Source organism: Aspergillus piperis (assembly GCF_003184755.1).
Source record: "Aspergillus piperis CBS 112811 unplaced genomic scaffold BO85scaffold_12, whole genome shotgun sequence".
Taxonomy (NCBI): domain Eukaryota; kingdom Fungi; phylum Ascomycota; class Eurotiomycetes; order Eurotiales; family Aspergillaceae; genus Aspergillus; species Aspergillus piperis.
Window position 1 is genome coordinate 856315 of NW_020291602.1, and position 22558 is coordinate 878872.

Below are 22558 nucleotides of genomic sequence, written 5' to 3' on the forward strand. Positions count from 1 at the left end.
TTCATAATAGCCTCAAAAAAGATCTATTAGTAATTCTGATATAGAACAATGATTTGTATATGGTATAACATACGTGACTGGCTCGGATGGATGGCCAGCGCGGTCGTGATAAATTTTAACTAACCTTTTTGGTAATTGATTGTCAATCAAGATAATACTTGAGCTACTGAGCATCAGTAAAGATAAAAGGTTCATCTTCATGTATACACTTATTGAAGGTTACTACACTTGGTTTGACCAATGATAACTAACTAGCGCTCGAGTCGCCCTACATGTTCATGCAGAATCTGAAGTGGTGGTACGTAGTTTGGCTGGCGGCACGGACTTTGGCCAGGTAAGATATACATATCCATATTGGGACGCCGAAGTGTTCATTTGGTGCGGGCATCAAATAACCCGTTGCGAAGCTGAACCCTCTATATGTGGTCTCCGAAAGTATTTCATGAATCTAAATTAATCTGTAAGAGACCGCCTGACAAACACACCAAACCATGTCTCTCGCTGGTATCTCACAATGGCTTGAGGGCATAAAGTATAATAGGGCATTGAAGTTGATTGGTACGCTTGGGGATTGGTGGTCTACACAAGCCAGTTGAGTTACAGCCAATGGACATAAGGTTTGCTAACGGGGACCAAGTGCCCTTTGACTGAACAGATTAAGATCTCTAATATCCATGGAGATAGCAGTCCATTGAGACCTCACAACATCGTACTCCCCCTTCACCTCCACTCTGCACACCCCCCTAGGGCCTCGTATACCAATAGGACCAGAAATGTACATAACACCGCGACGAGATGTGTGCGCGTTGCGAGCAGAGCAGTAATTTAATCGCCACTTGAAAGCCAGCAGCGCCATACGTAGGTCGGAACCAGACCCAAGGTTTGGCAGCGGTAATTTCTGCAACGCAGTAATACACAGTGAAGTATGTGGACGGGAGCAGTCCTTGGTTGACGGGCTGCCATCTTGGAAGTTCAGGGGAGGCGGCTGTGACACAAACCGAGAAACGTCGTCAAGTCCATCCGATCCTTGCAATACTGAGGGCAATAAATTTGCATCTAGAGAAATAAAAGACCCAGACACCTGCTCATCTATCGAACCTGGGCTAAGTCGGGAAATCTGTCTGCTCCACAGAACCAAAAAAGCATCCTTAATTGCGTGTGCCACACTTGAAGGCCTCATGCATCTGTGCAGGCAGTCGCCGTCTTCTGCAGTTATTGGCTTCGAAACCCAGGCGAGACCATTCTGAGATAGTTCTAGTCTGTACCAATGAGCAAAATATACTGTACTAACCAGGACATACATACCCAGATCGATAGTATACAGGGGGGGCACGGTACGGAAATCGGTGTTCCAGCCAAACTCCTGCGACAGACAGTGGCCCCCCCAGCATATAATTAAGTAGTCGTGTTTGGGATGAGACATCCAAAACAGCCGAAATTAACTCATCTATATGTTCATGATTGGTTAATTTCGAAATGACTGAAGGATCATCTGCTCGCAAATACCTTTCAAACCCGAGAGCTTGTTCTTGTCAAGGGCTAGTTTCCTAAACGCTTGCCACTCAGGGTCTGTCGCTACATAAAAGTTTCCTTCCTGTAAACGAGGCCAACTCAGGGAAAGGAAGCGAGTTTGTATAGTAGCGGCATGTTCTGAGGTGGGGGGAACATATTCGTCCGGGTCAAACTTCCCAGTCCTGGATGAGGCATCGAGGCCTGGCAGATTCTCCGGTGACTGATCAGTATCATAGAGCGACTCATCAAACCGCAGGACATTGAGTGAAGTAAAGAGATGAAGCGCTGTCCCACACAGAAAAAAGGTAGCTATGAATTTCCTGAAGCACTTGTGAGTGAAGGAAGGTATACCACGACACCTTTGGATTATGAGCTGCTCAACATACCTGGCCCATGGGCGTTTAACCTGTAGTTGACGAATAGTGACCGAGCTTGAATCCCGAGGTAATGGTTGGCTTATCCGGAATGTTACCTGGGATTTTCGAAGTATTCGTCTAGCATGATACATTGAGAGAACTCGGCCGCCGGTTTCGATTATTCGAGAAACATTTCAAAACATCAATCGAGCTAAAAACCAATGTAGCTTTATTGCCCAGTTTGCTGGTATAGGTTGTAACGGATTAAACCAATCGACCAGGGCAAGGCTTACGCCTAGGAAATTTTCAAATTCAGACTCAGAGAGGTATAGCGAATACCGTAGTATTAATGATTTGTAGAAATACTTACCACTGCCATAGTATAAGGAGCAGAAAGTGTTATTCCGCGTTAGTAGGCCCGGCCGCTGTAGCACGTGAGCCAAGCCATCTTATCAGCCATAGAGCTTCCCCAACTTCACATGATGTGCGGAGTACTGAGAGAATGTGTCCTGATGTAGCTGGTCTTTTGCCTAAAAAAAACATCAGCCATTCTCCACTGTAATATCAAGCTATCCAACTTTATATACTTTAAGCTTTTTTCATTCTAGAATCCTACTCACGCCAAAGGGTGACCAAGGGTTGCATTGACGAGGCTCAGATGGCCTGGGCCCATACCAGTGTTGCCATCCCATACGCCTACAATGCATCCTCTATCCCTATGACTTATTGCTATTCTTCGAACACATCATGTCATAACGCAACCAACTTTTGCTGCGCACACGTATCTTATTTCAAGTAACCCCTGGTGGGGTGGCTGCTACTGATTGTTATATATGGACATCCAAAGAAACCAAAAGCAGACATCTTTGGGGCGCCACACAAATCTTGCACTAGGATGGATTGACATGCCCAAAATTGGAGACATTCGTTACCGATTTTCTCTCATCCTCGCAATTGGGGTAGCTTTTGTAGTGACCATTGGTGCCGCCTTCAGGATATCTTTTCATTCTGGGCAAGATGAATCACCCGATGGTATAACGCGGGTATAGGGTCAGCGATAACGTTGAGACGACAAAACCGGGAATGTTGCCATGTCTAAATGTCAACAATAACCATCGTCGCACACTACTCACTGAAATGGCTACCTTACCTGTCAACATGGCCTAGAAATATCCAATATCTAACGTACAACATCCGTGTAACTTGGAGAGTAACCCTGGAGGATGAGGCAAGTGAGTAGACTATGGCCAGTATGATGAATTTAGCCATGCCGTCTGAGATCCGTAATGTCAAGTTAACGTAGGGGAAAAAACATAAAATGGAATAGAAAACCAATTTCATTTGAAACATGCCAACGCCAATATACCCAGCCATGCATTGCCCGCTAAAAGCCAGATGCTACCAGTTTCTCACATGCACAAAGTAGTCTGACCTGAACTCGAGTGGTCTCCACAAACGCCAGGATCCTGACCAGAAAGTCGACATATGCTGATCATCTACAGTGAGAGGAGATATTAGATATGACCTCAGCCAAGCAGGGACACATTACCCTATGAGGGTGCATCAATGTACTGTACAAAGCCGCAGGCGTGTGCTGCACCCAGTGCAAGGATAACCACGAGTCTGCCCAACCGGCATTCCAGATGTCGAGAGGCAGAGAACATATGAGACTTCAAGTTAAGTAATTATTTCATATAGAAGGTCCTGCTTCAAGTTCACCAAGCGTTCGGTTGTTATCTGAATAACGGACGTCTGCGTTCCTATTCGCAACTCCTCTCGATGCACGATTGCCTCGGAAACCGAAGTTCAGGGGAAAGTAAGATGCAGTGAAAATCCCTAACCTTTGGTCCCTCCGACCTGGCTGTGCAGACGAAGTGTCAGGCACAGGAGATGTAGGCTGGTGGTTAGATTGAGGCGCTCGCCAAAGGCGCAAGCGCGAGAAGCCCGCTCTGTGGGTCAAGGGGCGCCGTTGCGCATGCTGCTCCGGGAAACCCGACGACGACCGCAGAAAGTTCACTCTTCCACCTATAAAAACAGCCTGTGGCGGGTTTATAGGTGTCATTCGTGTCATGCCACGTCGACCCTGTCGTTCTGAACTAGGAGGCAATTCAGAAGTTTCTGCGCGAGGTTTCGGGATGTAGTAATCTGCTTTACATAGGGGACAGCAAGCCCGTCGACTTGTCAACCATGGGTCAACACAAGAAGCATGAAAAGCGTGTCCACATGTAAGCCCCCGTATATCATCTTCATCCTCGATCGTATCGAGACAGATAGCACAAGTATCACCTGGATTTGCCAGGAAATCGGCAGGTACAGCGGTGCGGATATGGTCCTCGAGATCTCCAACATCCTCTACGATGACATGGTTGAGCGCGTGGTTACGGGGCTGCTCCGGGGTTGATATGTTGGCGTTGTCGTTTACTCCGATGTTTGCCTCGGGATATCTCTGGCTCTTCTCTTTAGAATGTGGTAGCGTTGTCTCTAGGTCTTCTAGTGGTGTAGACGTCTGCGAAGTGTTTGAATCAACCCGCTGATGGCTTTTGAGTGGCGATGCTAGCATGGATGAAGGTGCGCCAAGCGAAGCAGATATCATGTAGTTCTCATCCTTGAGGCTTTGCGACCGGCTATTTGGTGCCGAAATCCCGCCTGCAGTGGAAAGGCCTTCATTCTCACGGGATGACCTCCATGCTTTATACTTGGTCAGTGGAAACCTCTCGTTGACGTCGTCCATAGTCATCAGCTTCTTTTCTCGGCGTCTTCGGTGCGTTCGTGGCATGGCGACCAGATCTATAGGCTCGCCTGTCTCTTCACTGCGTAGTTGGCGATTGCGTTGGTTATATCGAAAGCAATATTTCACACCAACGATGATCCTGGAATGCGATGGTCAGATGAGCATATAAGCGCAGCAAACGCCTAGTGATACCAACTTGTACATACCATAGATTGGTGAAAACAACACCAAACCCGAGGGCGACGAAAAATAGTAGAGGCGAACTAGTAGGGCTTGAGCTGTTGTTATTCCCATTACGATCTGTACTAGTGGCACTGGAAGAGGAGCCTGTGGTCGTTGAGGACATGTCGACAGAAGGCGATTGGGGAGAGGGGTGGACAACGTTCACTTGAATAGACTATGCCGAAGAGGGTGTCAAAGAATGGGAATTGTTGCGCGTATAGCAGTGTACTAAATGCAGTGTACCAAATTGACGAAGTAAAAAGACACTTCTTGATTATAGATTGTCTCTGCGAGGTTGGTCGACAATCACATAAAAGTTCATCTAGATGAGGGCACCAACTCCCAGGCTCATGTTAAAGGACGCCCCGGGAAGATCATCACTGATACCGATATATTTGGAGCTTCCAGGCTTTCAAAATGGAGCCTAATCTGATGTTGGATGCTCACCAAGTCCGATGGGGGGAGAGGAGGTGAAGTGAGAACAAATACTCCAACGTCGTGGTCGCCAAACACAGACACCTAAGACTTGGGCGTCCGAGTCACGGGGGCAGGCGATCGATCCATCATGTCGGAACCCACTGCGGGGACGGACGGGTAGTAAAATTAAACAGACACAGCCAATTCAGGAAACATCGTCATGGCCGTCAGGATTCAACCACTTGTAGCTACTAGCACGAACCCAGTCTTCAACAAGGTTGATATCGCCTGCACAATACCAGCAGCGACATAAAGAGAAACCAGACAGGTGAACAGAATGGACAGCACAACTTCAACCTCGCATATAGACAGAAATCCCGTGGTTTTCTTTGATATAGCCTTAGGAGGTATGTACATCAAGTGATAGAATCTGTTGCAACCCCGTTCTCCTGACCCAGTCAAGCTACAAAAGCACGTCCATATAAAACTTGAAATGAGTTCCATTCAATATGTCGATTCGCTGGTGTTGTGCTGCTACTGGTTCATACAGTGTTAAAGCTTGCACTATGCAACAAATTGAATACTAAATGGATAGTAACTGAGATATCACTGTGACAGGCGAGCCTCTAGGTCGTATAAAGATGGAACTATTTGCAGATGTTACGCCCCGAACAGCAGAGAACTTCCGCCAGTTCTGTACGGGAGAAAGTAAGAATGCACAGGGACGACCGCAGGGATACAAAAATAGCAGGTTCCATCGGGTAGTATGTTTATGAGAGGAACCCAATAGGCGTTTGGATGGAAAGATGCTAATCCTATCACATCGGAAAAGATCAAAGACTTCATGATCCAAGGCGGCGACTTCGTCAATGGAGATGGGACGGGATCTTGTACCATTTACGGTACTCCAAGGTTCTCGGATGAAAATTTCCTACTGAAGCATGATCATGCTGGCCTACTTAGTATGGCAGTAAGTCCATGAGCCGCAAGACATCCATCGAACTATACAATGACTAATTCCCCTAGAATTCTGGTCCGAACACAAATGGGTGTCAGTTTTTCATTACAACAACTGCAACCCCCTTTTTGAATGGCAAGCATGTTGTTTTTGGTAAGGTGGTCGAAGGGATGGATGTCGTGCGGATGATTGAGAACACCAGAACGACGCGAGATAAGCCCAACCAAGATGTTCTGATTGTGCAATGTGGGGAAATGTGACACAATGATCGAAGGATGTTTTAGCATCAAGTTTCCAGTGGCATGATATTTTCCATTTATGTTATACAGAGATAAAAAGAAAAGAGCCATAAGCATTAAACCCAGAAAAAAAAGGTAGCTGTCCTTTTGTGGATTTCCATCAGTCACTCAAGTTCTGTCAATCCCACTAAATGTTGACTACAGTATAACCAACAACCTATAACTTCAACTTGCCAAGGTAATCAGAAGCTAAGCTGACAGCTTCGTCGACTCTGTCGGGATTGACTCCATTGCCGACTGAAGTAGCTCCTTTGCCTCCCGCCTTTCCCCCGACTGCACCAGAAACGATAGCTGCCCACTCACTAGCGGACGCACCGGCCTCGCTTGATGACTATACAATCATTGATTGTATTAGTTACAATGACATAGGGCCGGAGTTATAACGATAACGACTTACCTTCGACACGTAACAGCCATGGGCAACACGGCCTTGATCGGTGCTTGCAGCCAAAACGTATACCGACTTCTCGGGTAACTTTGACTTAACGTAATTTAGAGATTCGCTAATCGCTTTGGAATTCGCAGAGATGGGGAGCTTGGCGACAAGCCAACTTCTGTCTTGATTTTCCGGGGCTTGGAAATAATTAGTTATGGTTTCGAGCGCGACTTTTGATTCGAGTTTTTGTAGAGCCTTTTGACCATCGAGAACTTCCTTGTTGATACGTGCGAAACGTTCGCGAAAGGCGGATTTCTGTACAGCAGAAATCGAAAGCTGATTGAGCTCGGCCTGGATCTGCTTTGCCTCCTTCTCTTTTTCTGGAGTTAAGGGCATTGCTTCTAAACGATCAAGCCTTTTTTGGAACTCCGCTGCCAAACGCTGCACTTCATGCGCATCTTCTCCGGTCACAGCGATAATTCTGCGGATACCCTTGGCGATACCGCCCTCTTCCAGAACAATGAGATCTTTAATGTCCCCTGTCTTCTGCACATGGGTACCCCCACAAAATTCAATGCTGACCTCTTTCCAACGCGGATCCTTCACATTCTGGAGTATCTCACCCAGCTCCACACCAACGGAGACAACGCGGACCGGGTCGGGATAGGTTTCCCCAAATACAGCACGAACTCCAGAGATCTCGCGGGCTGTTGCAAGAGGAAGCTCTTGAGAGTAGACAGTACAGTTTTGTCGAATATACTCAGTCGAGATCTCTTCAATCCGAGCCAGATCTTTGTCCGAAATAGCAGACTTGTGAGAGAAGTCGAACCTCAGCTTCTCCGCTGCGACGAGGGAACCCTTTTGCTCCACACCGTCCCCTAAAACAGTTCTGAGCGCAAAGTTAAGAATATGCGTTCCAGTGTGGTTGTTCCTGATCGGCCAACGGCGCAGTTCATCATATTCGCAGATGACAGTATCACCTACTGAGATGGAGCCATATTTCATGAAACCAGTGTGCAGGACGTATCCAGCATAAAGCTGAACATCACCTACTTCAAGCTCGGAATGTCCATCGATGACAATTTTACCCGTGTCATTCTCTTGCCCACCCTGTTCAGCGTAGAAGTTCGTTCGGTCAAGGATAATTCCAAGTTGCTCGCCGTCGGGCACCTCGTCCGTAGATGAATGGAACATCTTGCCCTGGTATATGGCCTTCACTTGGGCGGTAATGTTACCCTTTCCAAACTTGGCAGTGTCATCAGTCTTGGGGACGTCATTCATGGCTTCGAGCTTGCCCAGATCATGAACATCCAACTTGACCGTCTCAGCGGAAGTTTTCTTCTGGCCTTTGCTTGCTTCCTTTGCTCGCGAACGCGCTTCCTCGAACTCCCGGTCATCGATCTGCAAACCCCGTTCTTCTGCCATTATACGAGTAAGGTCGACCGGGAATCCGAACGTGTCATAGAGCCTCCAAACATCGGCGCCGTGCAATTTGTCGGCCCCCTTTGCCTTAGCCTGCTGCGCATAATGTTCAAATTGCCGCTCGCCGCGATCCAGAGTCTTAGCAAATGACATCTCTTCTTCGTCTAATATTTCCATGACGTCCGGTTGTTTCCTTCTCAGTTCTGGAAACATATCGCCCAGTTGATCAACGACTGTTGGAACAATCTTTGAGAAGAAGTTGCCGATCTCGACACCAAAATATTTTCTGGCATATCGAGCACCCCGGCGGAGAACACGACGGATGACATAGCCGCGGCCATCATTATTTGGAACCGCACCATCTGAGATTGCAAACATCAAGGTCCGAACATGATCCGCTATGACACGATAGGCAGTATCGATACCATCAGAATCATCACTACCGAAGGATCCACGGTATTCCCTGGCTCCGGTAACGTCTCGAATGGTTTGGAATATGGGAGTGAACACATCTGTATCGTAGTTTGACGACTTATTTTGCAAGATAGACACCAATCTCTCAAACCCCATTCCGGTGTCGACATGCTTGTTGGGCAACGGCCGCAGGGATCGATCTGTTTCACGATTGTATTGGATGAAAACGTTGTTCCAAATTTCCAATACATTTGGGTCATCTTGATTGACCAGATGAGCAGCATTACGTCCACCGACTCGGTCATAGTGAATCTCGCTGCAAGGGCCACATGGGCCTTGATCACCCATCTCCCAGAAATTGTCCTTCATGTTGCCTGGGAGAATATGATCCTCCGGAACGCCAACGGCTTTCCACAGATCTTTGGCCTCGAGATCTGGCTCTAGACCACCTTCCTTATTTCCTTCGAAATAGGTAACGTAGAGACGTCCGGGATCTAAACCGTAGATCTTGGTTAACAATTCCCAAGAATAGCGAATCGCTTCCTCTTTGAAATAGTCCCCAAAACTCCAGTTGCCGAGCATTTCAAAGAATGTCTAATAATCAATTGTGTATTAGCATCATAAAAGCCACGGATTTGGTGGCGTTCTCTCACATGATGATAACTATCCTTGCCCACATCGTCGAGGTCCTACATTTGCGAGAATCAGTAGATACTCAAGTCTCTCCGACTAAACCAGCCTTTTATTTCTGGTGGCGATCATGCGCATTGTACTTACATTATGCTTTCCTCCTGCGCGAATGCACTACAGGTTGTGTTAGAATTAGCTAAAAACGGTGGGGTTAAAGTACTGACTTTTTGAGTGTTGACTGCACTTTTCAAGTTTGCGAAATCAGAGTGAGGATCCACCGTTCCTAAAAAGATCGATTTGAACTGGTTCATTCCAGCATTGGTGAATAGCAAGGTTGGATCAGAATGAGGAACAACGGGAGACGAGGCAACTGGCGGTTTTTAATATGATCAGTTTTGGCCGAGAGATTGCCCCGAAAAGAATACTTACCAAAAGTGTGGCCATTTTCTTTGAAATATTGAAGGAACGTATCACGGACACGTTTGGAGGTCCATTCCAACTTAGGATCATTATCTGAAGCCATACTGAATGATCTTGTGATGATTTTTGCAGGCAGAATATTTGAAAGTGGGGGAGTGTGAAGGTGGTAGAATGTTCTGGGTTGCGACCTAAAGGGTGAAGATAGATGAGTCAAAGCCAGTTCCCCCTCCTTTATGAACCTATGAATACGCATCAAGCGAGTCGTCGGTTGTAACATCCAGTTTTATTTAATTTGAATGTTCACCCTGTCATGTGCAGTACCATAATTAATATATAATTTGATTACCAGATCTATTCCCTCATCCACCAAGAAAGGGGAAGGAAAAAAAAAAAAGGTCAGTGGTTGTGTGGCTAATGGCACATGCTGGTGAGGAAATCAATCACGGGAAAAAGCGCCCCGCAGAGAGTTACCCTGAGGGTGATCAGCCTCTGGCAAAGAGATTCGGTCGGTTGCATATCAGTATGTTTCTGCACCATCTATCCTATTATCTGCATTCTCATCACCCTTGTCTAAGATTCACTGGATCTGATTCGAACTCTTTTGCTTGATAAGATACCATAACCTCCGAACATGACATCAGTGACAGGAAGCTTCCTGCTTCCGTCCATCCTGATACCATGTTATTGGACGATACTAAGGATACCATTTACATACATGATCTGGACAGAGAACTAGAGGATATTGAATCAAAAGAATATTGTCTTGATATCCTTCCCGGAGTTGCTGAGCGGATGTCAACTATTCCGAAGTCATTGGTCGCAAATACTACAAGCCCGTGCAACGAGTTGGTCCTCTACACCGAGCCTACATCATTATCAATCCCTAAGGAGGAGGATAATGTACGAAAAGCGCTGATAGCTACACGGGAGCGCGCTAGAAGAATTCAACATAATTCTCATACGCAAGGTCGGGACTGTACCAAAAGCTCAACCGCAAGCGCGACTACGAGTGGCCGCGGTACCTTAGAAGGGCCTATTGATGTATGTGGTGAGCCAATGGAAATTGATGTTGATTGCTGGGGCAGCATTCCGTCTTGAATCTCAATGAATGATAATAATAAAAAAGAGTTTTCAATCAAGAAAATTTATAATTTTAAAGAATTATAAGCCCAACATACGAGTTATCTTGAGATGTTTTTTTTAATAATAATCTGTCTTTGTATTTAAATAGATAAATTAGATAAGAAATCGTTATAAAGTTAGATATATATTCTGTAATATTCTGTCATGGTTTGTAATCAATATTGTAGTTGATAGAAACTTGAAATTCTATAGACATTCTATTTTAATATTTGAATTGTGAGCAAAATATCTACAAAAATTATCAGAGCTTAAGAGAAATAATATTATTATAAGTTTATAACGTTCAGATTTACTGGACATATTTTATAAGAAAAAGTTACATAGATATAATTAAATTGTTTAAATTATAATTGTTACAGCGGGGCAGCTGGCTTATTGTGATCCAGCAGGTCAGGTAAGTTATATGGAATCATAAATCGTGTAAATTGAATAAGATTATATAATTTACTTTAATATTATTTCTTACTAGCCCCCCCCCCAAAGCACTATAGGAAGATAGTAATCAATTTAAAAATAAAATAATAACTAGTATTTATATATATAGTTAAATTCATGATATTCTTATATTATCCTTAACAGTTCCGATTGCTTGCTTTACAAAAAATTAATACATAGGATAATAATATTTCATAAGAGAAAGCTTACAGGAATTTTTAAATATATTCTTATAAATCCTCCTCTAATAATCAAAACTGTAAAAGATAATTATCTAATTAATCTCTAAATTAATAAGACTTCTGAATTGAATAAATTCTTAAAAGATTAAGATATAATCATATTGAAATAGTAGTTATACAAGAAGAGGAATTTAGTTAAGAAAATTATAATTATATAGTTAATTTATAGATCTAGATAAGGCTAATTGAGAATATAAAATAATAATATTTTGTATTATAAATTTATTTCTTGGTTTTTTACAGTAGAGAGAATCTCAAGGAAAAAATTATATATATAATAAAGCGACCAGCTAGACCTGTAATACATATAAAAATATTATAATAAAGAAGAATTATATATTATATTCATATAGCTTATATGAAGAATTATTTTATTTAAAATGATTTAAAAATAACAGATACTGTCTCTTATTTTTATCTATTATTACTTATTAGTTTTAATAGAAATAATATAATAATTGAATATTTATTAATGAATAATCTGTTTTGAATATTATAATTTCCTTTTCTAATAATTAAATAAATACAAATTTATAGAGATATGTGAACTAGTCTTATCAAAACATGGAATAGGAATTACTAGTCTGCATGTAAATTATATAATAATATTTATATTAATTAATAATATATATAATTTCTAAATTTATATATTAAGAACTAGTAAAGTTTAGGGATTATCCCCTGGTGCCAAGGGTATATTATCTATAGGATAAAAAGAAATAGCTAATATTTAAACAGAGGTCTCAGAAACTTCAGGAATTTATATATATATATATATATATATAATTATTTAATTAATGGAAGTAAGAATAGCTAGCTGAATTTTCATAATATAAGATTTTATTTCTTATTTCATAATATTATCTTCTTTTTATTGATTTAGAATTGAATTAGTATATAATAATCTAACAACTCTCCACCTCTTTTATTATGTTAAAACTTAAGTTATAAGTTTTATATATACTTTTTAGCCAGTCTAGTGTCAAACCCTAGGATCGCTTCCCTGTTCCTGTTAGCTTAGCTTCACTGATATATGTACCATCAAACTGGACTGAGGTGGTATCAGACTGATAGTCTATCTAAGGCACTGGTCTTGAATAAGAGAAGAGAAGTAAGGCCAGATAGTACCGCGCAGCTATCCGTAAGTGAGTATAGATGAGTATTGTACTGCTAAGCTTCCAAAGATAGATTACTTAAAGATAATATAGATTGAGCACGAAGAACAGAACTAATTAAGTATATAAATAAGTATCTTTATATATTCTATTCTCTGTATACTAAGTAGTATATCTTTTTATATACTGTATATTATATATTATATACCCGTCTGTATACCATCCCATATACCCATAGTCACGTGATGTGTAGCTATTCCGGGCATTATAAGAGTAATCCGGGATTCTCTTTAATAAGAGTTTCCATTTACTCAAGCACTGCCTCTATTGGTGCTTTCTGCCTAACGAGTCCGCCTTACTAGCAGGTCAACTAGCAGGGGTCTGTAACATCTAGGTAATAAAATTGTTTACTTATATTCTAGATTTTATTTTATAGAGAAATATTATTATAATTTAGACTCTCGGCGCTCGCCCACTCTGCTCTATAATATTTTTAATTTTTTATAATTTTTATTTCTATTTTTATTTCATATTTAAATTATTCTTATTATTTATTTCTCTTATTTCTTATTTAAACTATTACTATTTTGATTGCTTATTCTTCTTTACGTTGTACTGGGCTCTAATAAAAGTTTCTCTAGTTTTTTTCTCTATATCTTATCTTTATAAAGTTAGAAATCCTAGTTCTTGTTTATATAATATATATTAAGAGACCGTCTTGCGCCTGGTTTTTATCAAGAGATTTATTTCTTTTATTTTATTTTTAGAAAGGTGGAGGGCCAGTCTCTTTATTTATACTTATATTAAAAAGTTATTCTACATTTTTATCTTTCCCTAGGTTTTATACTAATTATTATATATATGAAGAGCCCTGTTTCTTTGTTTATATAAAAATTAAGAATGTATTTTATACTATTTAATTTTTACTTAGTCCTTTATTTTATTCTGGTTTTTAATTATAAAAATATCACTTATGGATCTTCTTTACCTGAACCTAATAATAATGATTAATGAAAGAATATTTTTTATTATTTAAATATTTCTATATAGATTTATATTTATTAATTTATTATCTTATAGTTATATCTTTCATGACTTGATTTATATTCATTTATCTTAATTCTTTCTATAAAGATATAGAGACTAATTATTTTTCATTCTTTTTCTTTATTTTTATTTCTTTAGCTTAGTTTTCTTATTCTTATCTTTAGTATCATATACTATTAGTTTTTTATTTCTGTATTACTGGTTATTTATTCATTTATTTCTGTAGTATTTTTATTTTTAATTATTATATCACTTACTGCAAATATCCCGGCTATTATGTCTATTAATATTTATAAAGTTCTTACTAATACTGGACTTTTATTTAATTTATCAAAAATAATTCATACAAACTTCCTGTATAGACTTTTAACTAATTCATACAATAATCTTTATCTAAAATATAGAGTATAGATTATAGAAGATAAACATTATATTTATTATTTTTATCTATTTTCTTTAAAGGTTGTATCCGGTAACTTGACTATCTCATAAAAGAATATTTATTGTAAATATTTCTAAAAATATAAACATAGACTTTGTATTATAATAGATATTTTTATTAATATAATTTTTATCTAGTTATAATCTGTCTGCTTAAATCTGGTTACTGGTAATATTATTCCAAAAAATTTATAATTCCTAAAACTAGTTTTTTATTGATTATTAATTCTTATGTAGTCTGGTAAGAGTACTGAGAATTCTCTTATAATTTTTATATTTATTAATGAAACTATTGTTCTTTGATAATAAATATTCTTTAATTTAAAATATACCAGGTTATACTAACTCCAGGGCTAAAAATAAATATACTTAAATTTTATTATAATTTTTCAAGATACACTTATAACTATTAAACAAATCTTTTGGATTTTTTCTGTCTTTTCTTAGACTTACCAGGAGTGTGCTGATTCTGATTGAAATTTCTTCAGAAATTTTCCTATATATATTATAATAATATGTTAAAGTATCGTAATTAATTTCTAGATATTTTCAAAAAGTTTATTTATTTAATTCAGTAATAGAGCTTTTATTTTTCTCTTTTTCAAATATCAAATTTTTCTAAAATAATTTTCATGTAATATTTACTTTCCACATTATCATGTATTATTAAAAATAAAAGCTAGTCTATAACTACTAAATATAACAAATTTATATAAAATTATCAAGACAAATAAGATATATTACTAGTATTTTTATAATTTGATTTTAGTGGTTTTTAATATAGTTTCTTAGTCAGCTAGTTAATATTAATATTTTTAAAGATTTCATTTGATTATGTTACTAGTTTGATGTCTGGAAGTAAAAAATCATAATTTATTTAGTTTCTTATCTTCTGCTAGATATGCATTAATAATATTCTAATTTAATTATTAGCTTTTTTTAATAATATAAATAATAGTTTATCTATTTATACTAGACTACTTAGAGATTTATTATATCAAATCAATAGATGTTAATTGAATTAAAAAGAAATAACTTATATTTATATTTACAGAAAAATTGAAAAATAGAAATATCTTAATATAAAATTCCCGATATTATCATATGAATAACTAATTTAAGAAAGATATTAATTTTAATTACTTTGATTATACTAGATATAAGTCTGAAAATAAATTTTTATTATATTATTTATTTATTTTATAGCCCTGTCAGTCTAGAAATAAGTATACTATAGATAATTATTTCTTGATATCTATAAATATATATATTTATTTTTAGATTTTATTTATAAATTAAATTCTATGGTCAGAGATAGTTATTTATAATATATTATATTATTATATATAATTATTCAGGATTATCCATGTCAGGTATTCAATTTAATCTTTTAACAGTTATTAATATTATTTCTTCATAAATTAATCAAAAATAATTAGAATATTAGTACAGGTCTTATTATTTTCTAAAAATCTAATAATAAAATTCATGTTAATAGTTTATCAAGAGCGCTCAGAGACTGGAAATATCTTTAATAAATTATATTTTTCCATATTATATTTTTATATTTTTTTTATTTTTTATATGAATTCCTACTTGTCCTGTGTTATATTGGAGATAAAAAAATATCTCTAATTATTATTAGATATATTTATTCCCGGCCCAGGTATTTCATTAGTAAAGTTTTATATATCGTTTTACTGCTCTTCATTATCTTTGATATATATTATTTCATTTCTTAATTACTTTATAATAAGTAGGTATTGATGGATATTAATATGATTTTAAAATTTAATCTGAATAAATTTTTACTATTTTTTAATTCAACAAATTAGGAAATATATATAATAATCTCTTCATATTAATAATTAATTAGTTTGATTCTTTTTGCGAAAAAGTATTTACTTAATAGATAAAGAAGAAGTTAAATTTACTAAAATAACTTTTATTATTTATCTTTCAGATAACCTTTTTTAATATTCAAGAATATTTTAGGTTTTTATACTTAGTAATTATTTTAATCCAGAGTTAAAGTACAGCTTAATATTTCATGTTTTTATAAATTTTATAATTATACTCTACCATTGCTAGCTTCTTATTAAAGAGATGAATATATAATTAATAGATCTTATTATATTAAAACAAATGTTTTCTGGTATATAATTTAAAGAGTTAGACTTAATAGTTTTTTACATGAATTTAAAAAAAATAATTATTAATTCAATATAGAATATTCTTTTCAGTTAAACAAGCTTTCTTAACATTTTTAGGTCTAGTAACACTGGATGTTTTTTAAAAAAGAAAAAATATAAAAAGCTTAAATAATCCTGAGAAATTTAGAATGAATTAATAATAAAAATCAATAAGCTTAGTAAACTTATATATTTTCTTGATAATAATAAAAAGCTTTTATGTTGAAATTATTTAGATTTCTTTTAAGATTTATATTGATTCATTATCTGGTTTTGGTACTGGATTTTAAATATTTTATTTTTTCTGGTTTCAAAAGATATTCAGTTATATTTAAACATAGTCTTACTTCTTATAATTCAAATGAAGTCTTTTAAATATAGTTTTAATAAATATTATTAAAAGGATTTTTATAACCAGATAAATATACAATGCAGATAAGCAGAGCAGAGCTTAGTTAAATATTTTTATAGGAGTTAATTAATATATTTCTAGAAAATATCCGAGGTATTCATAGATTTAAATAAAAATTATTAATTTTTTATATAACCTATATCAGATATATAATTTATTTGTTGAATTTTCTTTTTGGTAATATAGATCTTGTAAAATATAGTAAAATGAAGTGTAATAATATTAAGTTTGATAAATTAATAAATTAATTAATTTTTTAATTTAGTTTAGGGCCTTATTAATTAAAGATAATAAATATTCAATTTTTATAATAATATTTCATTTGTAATAATCAATATAGAAATATAAATTTTTTTCTACTTTTCAAATAAACGGAATCAAGATTATTACTACGAATAAATATATATATAAATTTTTTACCTAAATATTTGATAAACTTTTTCTATAGTATAATTTCTTTTTTACATATATCAATAAAAAGATTTTATAGAGATTAGAAAAATTATAACTTCTGGTTTAATTAATTAATACCCGCCCTGTAATATAAAAATAAGATTTAATATTTTTGAATTCAAATAAATATAAGAATTTTGAATATTATTCTAAAGATAAGATTCTCAAAACTAGCTTTGTCGGTCTATAAGGATTTTCCTATATTTTTTAAAAATATTATAAATAACTATCTGTAACTATAGTACTTTCTTCTCTTTCTAGATTTATATTTGAAAATAATAATTGATACTTAGATTAAAATATATATACAATAATTTATTTATAATATTCTAATTTTGATATTGTTAGAGCGGGTCAGCTGGCTTACTGTGATCCATGGGGGTAACACACAGTCACAGATCATGTGAAATAGGCGAAGTTATATAATCTACTAATAATATATCTTACTGCTCCCCGGCACCTAGAAAGAGTAGTAATTAATTTAAAATAGAATAATAATTAGATTTATATATAATAAATAAATTTATTATATTTTTTACTGTATTTTAATAATTCTAATTACTCTTTTTAATAAGAGACCTGATAAATAATTAATAATAATTTTTTTGAAATACTATTCTAGAAGAAGATTTATAAAAATTCTCTAATAATTTTATTACTAGATTTTTTTTTAATAATTAAAACTGCGAGCAGCAAACACCTGATTAATATAAAAATTAATAAAATTTCTAAGTTATATAAGTCCTTTAGTAATAAAAATATTATAATATTAAATTAAAATAATAATTATATAAAGAAATCTTAAAAAAAAATCATAGTTATAGAAATAACTTATAGATCTAAATAAGATAATAAAAAATATAAAATAATAATATTTTGGATTATAAAGTCCTTCTACCAGTCTTTTATAATAAAGAAAATTCTGGAAAAGAAATAAAAAGAATTTTATATATTTAATTAATTATCAATTAGACTTATAATAGATAAAACATATTATAAAAAAGAAATTGCTAAATACTGTATTTATATAATTTATATAAAAAATTATTTTATATAAAATATATACCACTTCATCTAAAATAATTTAAAAATAATAAATATTATCTTTTATTTATATTCTTTACTACTCCTTCAGTGGAAGTAATATAATAAATATATTTATTAATAAATAACTTACTTTGATTTAATTAAATTATTATAATTTTTTAATAATACAATAATTCTATAAATCTGTAAAAAAATATAAACTAATACTATTAAGATATAAAATGAAAAACTATTAATTTATATATAAATTTATATAATATATTTATTAATAATATATCTAACTTTCTGAATTATATATTAAAAATTAATAAAAAAATTATCTGCATACCCGGGTACTGAAAAAAGTTTATAAAAAAATCTTGAAATATTTTAAGAAGTTAGATATATATAATTTCTTATAATTTATTTATAAATTATTAAAAATTAGATATTAAAATAATAAGCTATATTTATAGTAAAGCGAAAGAGTACTAGAATATTATTTTAAAAAAGTTATAATAATTTAGATAATATAAAATTCAGAAAATATAAAAAAGATTTTAAAATAAATTTAAATATAACAGAAAAAGGACTTTTAAATAAATAAATTTTATATTTAATATCAAATATTATTTATACTAAAAGCTGGAATATATAGCAGCTTATTATCTAAAAAATATAATATAAATAAAAAGTTAAATATTTTAGTTTTATATATAACAGTAGTACTAAAGCTCTAATTATAAAAAAATTTAACTTTATAAATAATATATTAATAATGATTAATGTATCTAAAGATCCTGTACTGGTGTATACTTAAATAAATTACAATATATAAATGAATTTTATAAACCAGTTATAGATAAAATAATAATTAAATTTATATAAATATAGATTTTATTTATATATAAATAATAAAAATAAATATTATGTCTGAGCTTCGGGATAAATATAATAATTTTATAAATATTTTTTAAAAAATAGATAAATAATTTTATATTATAATTTAACTATGATTATATAATTGAATTAAAAACAGGAAAATAATTTTTATATTAACTAATGTATAATTTTTCAGACACTGAGCTCCGGATCTTATATAAATATATTATAATTATATTACAATAAAAATAAATCTATTTTTTTAGAGTCCGTAAATATATTAATTCTATTTATTTTTAAGAAAATAATATATTATATCTTTACACGGATTACTGTAGATTAAATATAATTATTTTGAGAGATTGTTACTTATGATTTTTAATTAATGAAATTATAAATTATCTTAATAAGATTAAGATCTTTATAAAGCTTGATCTATATAATATCTATCATTATATTTAAATTAAAAAGAATAATAAATAGAAAACTACTATCTATATTTATTATATTTATTATAAATATATTATTATATTATTTAATCTAGTTAATATACCTGCTATATTCTAGAGCTATATAAATTATATATTTAATAATTTATTTAATATTCACTATATTATATATCTTGATAATATTCCTATATATTTATAAAATTATAAGAAATATATTAAATATATACGGGCAGTACTAGATTAAAAAAAATATTTCTTAATAATAAAGATCTTCAAATATAAATTTTATATACAAAAATTATATTATGTCAAATTTGAAATTAGGCCAGAAAAGGTCTTGATAAAAAAATAAGTTAATATAATTTAATCATAATTAGAATTAAAGATTATATATGAAATCCTGGTATTTATAAAATTTATAAATTTTTATAGATAAAGAAGAATTACTTATTATTATAGAAGTATTCAAGCAATAATACTATTATTTCAAAAAAGAAATTCTTACAAATCTGATTATACTAATCTTAAAATCTTTTTAAGTCCTGTATTTAAAAAGCTAAGCCTTTAGTAAACCAAATAAATAAAATTATTTGTAATATTTAATTTTATAATTAAGTACCAGCCCGGGGGGAAACATCCTGTAAATATATTTAATTAATATTTAGATCTTATATTTTTACTAGAAAAGATAAAATAAAATTTACTATTATTTATATTATAGATAAAATTATTAAAAAATTTAATAAATCTAGAAGAATAAACAGAATTATTAAAAAATTATTAATAGAGAATAACTTAAGTAGCTGTACAGAAAATTAGTTAAATACTAAAATATACATTTATAAAGAAGAATACCTGCAGGTATTAAAATATGTTTATAAATAAAAAAATATTAATAATAATATAGAAATTTTAGATCTTCTGGTACTACAGATTTATATATATATATAATAATTAAATCTAAGATAATATATTTTAATTTAAAAAATTTTATAATAAATCTATTTTATAAAATACAGAAAAAGAACCCGTGGGTATGAGAATAAAAATTAAAATTTTGATAAAAAAAGAAAATAATTTAATCAAGAAAATAAATAAAATAAATTTATTTAGAAAAATAAATATATAATAATTCTGACCAGCTTAATAATAAAATAAAAAATATTATAAATAAATCATGATATATCAGAGGACAGGTATTACTAAAAATAATATATTTTAAAAATATTTAATATAAATATTAATAGCATAATATGCATGCTGAGATAAAAAAATTATTTATTTAAATATATAATTTCTATTAAAAAATTTAAATTTATTATTATATTTTTTATAATAAACCGGAACTGCTACTATAACTTAATAAATTCAAGAAAATAATAATTATAGATTTTATTATATATTTAGCCCCAAATAATAACAAGAGAAACTTTATTATATAATTCTAGTAATAATAAATATATATATTAAATTTATATTTTATTTATTTTACCAGAAAAATATCACAGCTCTATAATTTATAAAATTAATATATATATACCATGCTTATCCTTGAAAATATAAAAAAATTAATAATTAATAAAAAATTATCTTTATAAATAAATATTAGATAATCCTGTATTATTATATAAGTATTTATAAAAGATTAGTAATATATTATGCCTAAATAGATAAATAAATAAAATATTAAAATTGAATTATTAAATATTATTTATAAGTTTACTTAAATTTTCTCTAGAATAACTAGATTTAATGGCTTCTAATAATTCAAATAATTTATAATAATATAATCTATAATATTATTAAAACTATATTTTATAAGATACTGATAGGCTTTATATCTTAATTATAAATTAATATAAAATAAGAATTTTTTTAAATAAAATATTTATTATTAAAAAGCAGGCAGATATCCTTGCTAGAATTAAAAAAATATTTAAAGTTTTATTATATAAAATAAAAAAGTAATAGTGAAGTAATATAATTATAAATATAAAAAAAATCTTTCAGATAGAATAGGAGGTTGTAATATAAATTATAAAAAGTTTAATTATTGATTTAAATATAAAGCTTGATTACTGATAAATTAGATTTTTCTTAATAATTAATATTTAGAAATTATAGTTATATAAATTATAATTATTACTAAAATATAAAAGCTTATATCTAGTTTTTTATATTTTACTTTTAAAATTATATTATTTCTAAGTAGATAAGTTTGATTGATTATCTCTGATATAAATAAATAGATATTAGAAATAATTAATAAAGAAAATTCTTATATATAGAAATATAAAAACCATAAAAGATTTTTAATATAATAATATAGCTACAGTCTTAAGAAAAAAATATTTAGAAATTCTTTATAAATATTGAAGATATACAGGTCAACTAGAATTAATTATTCTAATTAATATTAAAAATAATATCTATTCACCAGTAAAAATAATATAAATAATTAATATTATATATTTTACTAGCCATGCTCTACAAGGACATTATATATATATATATATATATTATTATTTAATAATTAATTACTTATAAAAAAAATAAAAGAAAGTGCTGAAATATATTTAATTATTTATTTAATTATACATAAATATCCAACTAGAAGAAGTAATTAATAATTTATAAATTAATTAATTTATATTTTTATATTATTTTTTATAATTTTATATATATCTGAATAAAGTATTCTAAATATAAAAAAACAATAATATTAAATTCTAATTATTTATTATTTTTCTAGTTAGATTCCTGGAACTAGCAGACTGTATACTAGAAATTAATATTATTATTTTAAATATAATCTAGTATAAGATATTACTAGACTATATTTAGTAGAAGTAATAAATAATTATTAAATAATAATACTCACCGGGGATTTGTTATATTAGTTAATCTAATATTATATTTAATATCTAATATAAGGAAATCATTTACTAATATATAAAAATAGTA

At 31.8% G+C, this 22558-nt stretch overlaps 6 protein-coding genes across 6 annotated transcripts; 2 read left to right on the top strand and 4 right to left on the bottom strand.

The window, feature by feature from the left end:
* Positions 1 to 617: 617 nt before the first annotated feature.
* BO85DRAFT_423699 (uncharacterized protein) lies at positions 618 to 2255 on the bottom strand. Its single transcript, XM_025658014.1, has 4 exons — positions 1899 to 2255; positions 1507 to 1832; positions 1306 to 1447; positions 618 to 1259 (listed from the first exon to the last, which is right to left on the bottom strand). Exons 1-4 carry the CDS (start codon positions 2018 to 2020, stop codon positions 623 to 625), a joined length of 1227 nt encoding a protein of 408 aa, XP_025514537.1. The 5' UTR covers positions 2021 to 2255; the 3' UTR covers positions 618 to 622.
* A 711-nt stretch (positions 2256 to 2966) lies between these two features.
* Positions 2967 to 3400, bottom strand: BO85DRAFT_55540 (uncharacterized protein). The gene has a single exon (XM_025665480.1). It carries the CDS (start codon positions 3240 to 3242, stop codon positions 3015 to 3017), a length of 228 nt encoding a protein of 75 aa, XP_025514538.1. The 5' UTR covers positions 3243 to 3400; the 3' UTR covers positions 2967 to 3014.
* Positions 3401 to 3558: 158 nt separating this feature from the next.
* On the bottom strand, positions 3559 to 4945 carry BO85DRAFT_374671 (E3 ubiquitin-protein ligase RNF103; the record flags this gene model as incomplete). Its single annotated transcript, XM_025656139.1, has 2 exons — positions 3559 to 4738; positions 4806 to 4945. The coding sequence occupies 2 exons, from the start codon at positions 4943 to 4945 to the stop codon at positions 3559 to 3561; spliced, it is 1320 nt and encodes a 439-aa protein (XP_025514539.1).
* Positions 4946 to 6070: 1125 nt separating this feature from the next.
* cyp3 (putative peptidyl-prolyl cis-trans isomerase) lies at positions 6071 to 6788 on the top strand. The gene is made up of 2 exons (XM_025660424.1): positions 6071 to 6208; positions 6265 to 6788. The coding sequence occupies exons 1-2, from the start codon at positions 6083 to 6085 to the stop codon at positions 6454 to 6456; spliced, it is 318 nt and encodes a 105-aa protein (XP_025514540.1). The 5' UTR covers positions 6071 to 6082; the 3' UTR covers positions 6457 to 6788.
* Positions 6702 to 10234, bottom strand: BO85DRAFT_55570 (alanine--tRNA ligase). The gene is made up of 5 exons (XM_025665481.1): positions 9767 to 10234; positions 9562 to 9707; positions 9485 to 9511; positions 9361 to 9396; positions 6702 to 9301 (listed from the first exon to the last, which is right to left on the bottom strand). The coding sequence occupies exons 1-5, from the start codon at positions 10032 to 10034 to the stop codon at positions 6851 to 6853; spliced, it is 2928 nt and encodes a 975-aa protein (XP_025514541.1). The 5' UTR covers positions 10035 to 10234; the 3' UTR covers positions 6702 to 6850.
* BO85DRAFT_521293 (uncharacterized protein) lies at positions 9767 to 20510 on the top strand (the record flags this gene model as incomplete). The annotated part of the gene is made up of 3 exons (XM_025665190.1): positions 9767 to 10277; positions 10371 to 10798; positions 20502 to 20510. The coding sequence occupies exons 1-3, from the start codon at positions 10172 to 10174 to the stop codon at positions 20508 to 20510; spliced, it is 543 nt and encodes a 180-aa protein (XP_025514542.1). The 5' UTR covers positions 9767 to 10171.
* Positions 20511 to 22558: the final 2048 nt, after the last annotated feature.